The sequence below is a fragment of the Cicer arietinum genome, chromosome 4 (genome assembly GCF_000331145.2).
Source record: "Cicer arietinum cultivar CDC Frontier isolate Library 1 chromosome 4, Cicar.CDCFrontier_v2.0, whole genome shotgun sequence".
Lineage (NCBI taxonomy): Eukaryota > Viridiplantae > Streptophyta > Magnoliopsida > Fabales > Fabaceae > Cicer > Cicer arietinum.
This window is the reverse complement of record NC_021163.2, coordinates 37,636,009-37,642,495: the sequence shown is the minus strand read 5'-3', so window position 1 is coordinate 37,642,495 and position 6,487 is coordinate 37,636,009. Positions and strand designations below refer to the sequence as shown.

At 34.9% G+C, this 6,487-nt stretch overlaps 1 protein-coding gene across 1 annotated transcript; it reads left to right on the top strand.

The window, feature by feature from the left end:
• Nucleotides 1-689: 689 nt before the first annotated feature.
• LOC140920054 (uncharacterized) lies at nucleotides 690-6,205 on the top strand. The gene is made up of 2 exons (XM_073367365.1): nucleotides 690-1,824; nucleotides 6,113-6,205. The coding sequence occupies exons 1-2, from the start codon at nucleotides 955-957 to the stop codon at nucleotides 6,203-6,205; spliced, it is 963 nt and encodes a 320-aa protein (XP_073223466.1). The 5' UTR covers nucleotides 690-954.
• Nucleotides 6,206-6,487: the final 282 nt, after the last annotated feature.

Sequence of the window (6,487 nt, the reverse complement as noted above, 5' to 3'; positions counted from 1 at the left end):
AGAAATGTCAAAGAAAGGACAGAAATGCTTTCAATGCTAAACCATTAAAGTCAAAAAGCTATTTCAAAGAAGTATTATTTTTATTCTAAAAATAATGTTTTGGTCAAAAAAGCATGGCCTCTCCAACAGCTATTTTGTACATCTCCAGCCTATAAATAGAAGGCCATTATCTCAGTTCTCAGCAAGAAATTCAAGTGCTAAGTAATCAACATTATACAATCACACTTAAACTTGAAATTCTGCAAAACAGAGGAAACATTACTTTCTGCAAATTCGCAAAACAGCCATTGCTGCTCATTCATATATCAGTTGCGAAATTGTCATTAGATACTCTGTAAAGAATCTATTCTCAAACAAGAGTTGAGCAATATCAGATTCTGTCAAATTCAATCATTTGTAAAAACTCAAACTATAAGAGTTTCTTTATAGTTTGTTTAAGATTGCTTCCTATCAAGGTTAGATAGGTGTTGTGATTGCTTTCTGGGTGGAAAGTAATTAAGAAAGAAATAGATCAAGGTTGATTTATTCTAGGTGTTGTAAGATTAAGAAGGTTCTTCATTTTAAACACTTAGTGGAAAATCTCACAGTGTGAGGACTGGACGTAACCCACGTTGGGTGAACCAGGATAAATCTGTGTGTGGTATTCTCCTTCCTTTCTTCTTCTTTATTATACTGCATTAATCATTTGAGATAAAGTATAAACTGATTTTCTGCTAATTAAAGAACGTTCTCTGTTTTATAACATAAACCAAGAACGTTCTCCGTTTTCTGTTTTATAACCAAGATCATTCTTGAGTTATTTTCTTAAGTTTTAACAGGAATTTTTAAAAGGCATATTTACAATTCAAACCCCCCTTTCTTGTAAATCGATATTGTTACTTCAATTGGCATCAGAGCTCGGTCTCTAAAAAGTTCAAAAACACCTAACAAGTGTTAGAGAAAAGATCTAGAAGAATGTCGAAAGCAAAATACATTGTTGAAGGAGGATCCTCAAATCGACCTCCATTCTTTGATGGATCAGACTATTATTTTTGGAAAAACAAAATGCAGTTGTTCTTAAAATCTCAAGACACAGGAATGTGGCGCATCATCACAGATGGAGATTTCACACCAAGGGTTGATCAAGATGACTCGAATTCTGCCTTAAAAAAGGAAGCAGATTGGACAGCAGAAGATAAAGCTAAGGTACTTCTAAATTCTAAAGCTCAATTATTCTTATCATGTGCTTTAAGCAGGGAAGAAAGTGAAAGGGTAGATGAATGCACAACTGCAAAAGAAGTCTGGGATACATTGCAAACTCATCATGAAGGAACAAGCCATGTCAAAGAAACAAGAATAGACATTGGTATAAGGAAATTCGAACTGTTTGAAATGCAAGAAGGAGAAACCATTGATGAAATGTACTCAAGATTCACCACAATAGTAAATGAAATGCGTTCTCTTGGCAAAGCCTATACTGTGCAAGAAAGAGTAAGAAAAATCATGAGGTGTCTCCCAATCATTTGGAGACCAATGGTGACAGCTATAAGCCAAGCCAAGAACCTTGAGTCACTGCCTCTGGAAGAACTAATTGGAACTCTAAGAGCTCATGAGATAGTATTGCAAGAAGACAAACCAGTCAAGAAAGGAAAGGCAATAGCACTGAAAGTCTCTCAAGAAAAAATCACAGTTCCAGTTGAAGAGGAATCAGAAGAGAATGAACAAGGAGATGCTGATGAAATCGCGCTTCTCACTAGAAGAATTCAAAGAATGATGAGAAGAAGAGATCAAATGAAAAAAGGATTTCAAAGCAAAAATCCTAAAACAGAAATTGACAAGAGTCAAGTCACATGTTTTGGATGCAACAAATTGGGACATTACAAAGCAGAATGTCCATCAAACAAAAATCCACCAAAATGATTTCCAGAAGAAGAAGAAGAAGAAGAAGAAGAAGAAGAAGAAGAAGAAGAAGAAGAAGAAGCCAACATATGCTTGATGGCAAAAACAGAGGAAGATAAGGTAATAAATTCTGAACCGTGTCATTTATGTCAACAAATGGGAAATGAATTTGATAACTTGTTAAATGACTCAAATCTTCTTATTCAAAAATGTAGTTCTCTGAAAGAACAGTTTTATAAAGAGAAAGAAGAGAAGGAAAGAAATCAAACTGAAAATAATTTGTTAAAAAAGATGATTCAAGAATTGAAAGAAACAAGAGTTTTTGAAAGTGAAGAATGTCAAGAACATTCTGCGCTACAAACGGAGAACGTTCAACTTAAAAATGAAAACGAACTTCTCAAAACTGATTTACTGAACTTCATTAAAGCCACTGAAACTTTTCACAACATCATGGGATCTCAAATAGGAATTTTTGATAAAGTTGGTCTTGGTTTCAATCAAACCCAAAAAACCAAACTCTATGAAAACTTCCTTGTCGCAGAAAGAAAGGAAGAAAAATGCAAGACTAGATGCTCATATTGTAAAAAACTTGGACATTTGGAATTTGCTTGCTACTCTAGAAAAAGGGATGAAAAAATTGAAAGAAAGAAGTTTTTGAAACAGGAGAATCATCCTGTCACAATTGTGTCTAAGAAACAGCAAAACGGAGAACGTTCTCCAGTTTGTCTCCCAAATGGAGAAAGTTCAAAATTACAAGTTGAGCGTTTCAAAAACTCTTTTAAACCAAAGTTCAAATCCTCTAATTCCTATGTTGTTAAATCCATTTCAAAATCAACAACTAACAACACAGCTGCTTCTAAAACGAGAATGATATACCACTTAAAAACTAACTCTCAAGGACCCAAAACAAAGTGGGTACCTAAGACTAAAATGATATCACCTGCAGGTTGGTTTTCAAAATACAAAGAGAAAGCCTTGGTTCTTGGACAGTGGCTGTTCAAGGCACATGACAGGAGATAGAAATTGTTTCATAACCTTCAGCAAGAAGGATGGTGGTTCGGTCACATTTGGAAATGATGATCAAGCTCAAATTAAGGGAAATGGAACAATTGGTAAGACAAACTCTGCTCAAATAAATGATGTCCAATACGTGGAAGGATTGAAACACAATCTATTAAGCATAAGTCAGTTATGCGACAATGGATGCGAAGTCACTTTCAAGCCAAAGGTATGTGAAATCAAGAAAGCTAAAACTGGAAAAATTCTGTTTTCTGGAAAGCGAAAGAAAAATTTATATGTTTTATATCTTGAAGAATTACCTGATGAATCATGCTTTAATCAATAAAGATAAATGGATCTGGCATAAAAGGGCTGGACATATCAGCATGAAAACGATTTCAAAAATCTCCAAACTTGATCTTGTTAGAGGTTTACCAAAACTTAATTTTGAGAAAGACAAAATCTGTGAAGCTTGTGCAAAAGGTAAGCAAGTCAAGAGCAGCTTTCATACAAAAGATTTTGTATCAACAAATAGAACTCTTGAACTACTTCACATAGATTTATTCGGGCCTGTCAAAACAACAAGTCTAGGAGGAATGAAATATGGTTTTGTTATTGTTGATGATTTCTCAAGATTTACATGGGTTCTGTTTTTAAAACAAAAAGATGATGCATTTGAATCATTTAAAACATTTTGTAAAAAGGTGCAGAATGAAAAGGACTCCAGCATCATCTCTGTAAGGAGTGATCATGGAGGAGAATTCATAAATGCCTCATTCAAAAGCTTTTTTGATGAACTTGGTATATCTCACAATCTTTCATGTGCAAGAACTCCACAACAAAATGGAGTTGTTGAAAGAAAGAATAGAACACTACAAGAAATGGCAAGAACTATTTTAGAAGAATCAAATGTTGAAAGGTATTTTTGGGCAGAAGCCATAAACACTTCTTGCTATATCTTGAATCGTGTATCTATCAGAAAAATCATCAACAAAACTCCATACGAAATCTGGAAAAACAGAAAACCAAACATTTCTTACTTTCATATTTTTGGTTGTTACTGTTACATACTAAACAACAAAGATCCTATTGGAAAATTTGATGCAAAATCCGATAAAGCGATCTTTCTTGGATACTCAACCGAATCTAAAGGTTATAGAGTGTTCAATTTAAGAACTAATGTTGTTGAAATTAGTATGCATATATTGTTTGATGAGTTTGATGATCTAGATATAAGTAAAAAGGATGAGGAAGAAGAAACTCAAAATGAAACACAGCAGGAAACAAGTCTGCAGAAAACAGAGATTGATAAACAATCTCCGTTTCATTCTCCACCAAAAAGCTGGAAAACCATTGGAGATCATCCTCAAACTCAGATCATTGGAGACACAGCTGATGGAATCCGAACCAGAAGATCATTCAAAAATGATGACGACAGCATGGCAATGATATCTCAGATTGAACCAAAGTCAATCAAAGATGCTATTACTGATCAGTTTTGGGTAAATGCCATGAAGGAAGAACTACTGCAGTTTGAGAAAAATGAAGTTTGGACTCTAGTACCAGATCCGTTAGATCAAACAGTTATTGGCACTCGATGGGTATTCAGAAACAAGCTTGATGAAGAAGGTAAGGTTGTTAGAAGCAAAGCAAGATTAGTAGCTCAAGGCTACAATCAACAAGAAGGTATAGACTATGATGCAACATTTGCTCCAGTTGCAAGGTTAGAAGCTATTCGAATACTTCTTTCATATGCATCTCATAAACTCGTCAAACTGTTTCAAATGAATGTAAAAAGTGCTTTCTTAAATGGTTTTTTAAACGAACAAGTGTATGTAAAACAACCCCCAGATTTTGAAAATCAATCAAAACCAAATCATGTTTTCAAACTTACCAAAGCACTATATGGCTTAAAGCAAGCACCAAGGGCTTGGTATGAACGGCTGAGTTCATTTCTAATTAAAAACAATTTTCAAAGAGGAAAAATCGATACTACGTTATTTAAAAAAAACAGAGGGAAATGAATTACTCATTGTTCAAGTGTATGTGGATGATATCATTTTTGGATCAACAAATGAAAAACTGTGTGAAAATTTCTCAAAACTTATGCAAAGTGAATTTGAAATGAGCATGATGGGTGAATTAAGATACTTTCTTGGTTTACAAATCAAACAATATGAAAAAGACATTTTTATTTGTCAGGAAAAGTACATCAAAGATCTGTTGATCAAATATAACATGAATGAGTCAAAAATTATGACAACTCCCATGCATCCATCTACTTCTTTAGAAAAAGATGAAAATGGCAAATCTGTGTCTGAAAAAGAATATCGAGGAGTGATCGGTTCTTTGTTGTATCTAACTGCTAGTAGACCAGATATTGTGTTTGCAGTAGGATTATGTGCTCGATTTCAATCAGCGCCAAAGGAATCCCACTTAACAACAGTTAAACGCATATTTAGATATCTCGTTGGAACAACTAATCTTGGTCTTTGGTATAGAAAAGGTTTCCATTTTGATATTATAGCATACTGTGATGCTGATTATGCTGGAGACAAAGTTGAAAGAAAAAGCACAAGTGGAGCATGTCAGTTCTTAGGCGAAGCATTAATCAGTTGGTCGTGCAGAAAACAGAACACCATAGCACTATCCACAACTGAAGCCGAATATGTGTCAGCTGCAAACTGCTGTTCACAAATTTTGTGGATTAAAAACCAACTTCAAGATTACTCTGTAAGCTATTCCAGTATTCCAATTTATTGTGATAATACAAGTGCTATAAATTTGTCCAAAAATCCAATTCAGCATTCTAGATCAAAACATATTGAAATAAAACATCATTTTATTCGTGATCATGTCAATAAGAAAGATGTTGAATTAATCTTTGTTGATACTCAAAATCAACTTGCTGACATTTTCACAAAGCCTCTTGTGGAGGATAGTTTTAATTCAATCAAAGAAAAACTGAGAATCATGAAAAATCCAGAAAATTCTGGTTAAAATCTGCTTCTGCAGAAAACGGAGATCGTTTATCAGTCTCCGTTTCGCGATTCATCATTCTCCGTTCTGGAAAAAGCAACAGTCTGCTTTTCCCTCTCAAAAATCAAAAAAGGCAAATCTTGGCATTTATTACACGTGCCCTTGTGTATGAAGCTAGAGTGCTGACACATACACTCCCCAATCCCCCAAAATGCTTTTCCTATTTCCCTAAGTACAAACTGTTACTATTGGGCAGCATACTCATCATTACTTCACCTTTTTCTCTCCATCCTCTCAAGTCAGAAAACTGTTTCTCTTCTCACCTTCTTTTCCCCAAAAGCTGGACTAATCTTTCTCTCTCTCTAAACCACGTCCACTGTTCATCTTCTTCATCATCTTCTTCTCAAAAACGACCATGGCTCGAACCAAACAGTCTGCACGAAAAAATGCCTCTCCCTGTACACCACCATATTCGTCTTCCTCATACCAATCCATAAAACGTTCTCCCTCTCCACCACCTCACCCATCACCACCACACACATCTTCTGCCTCTCCCTCTTCTCACACTAGTCAAGAAGTTCTAAACCTCATTCCTCTGTCTACCTTTCTTCCACCACTATACACTCGTCCT

Coding starts and splice junctions, on each gene's coding strand:
- LOC140920054 (XM_073367365.1), top strand. CDS start 955: ATGTCGAAAGCAAAATACATTGTTGAAGGAGGATCCTCAAATCGACCT. Junction 1,825..6,112: donor CAGAAATTGACAAGAGTCAA/GTCACATGTTTT, acceptor ACTATTGGGCAG/CATACTCATCATTACTTCAC.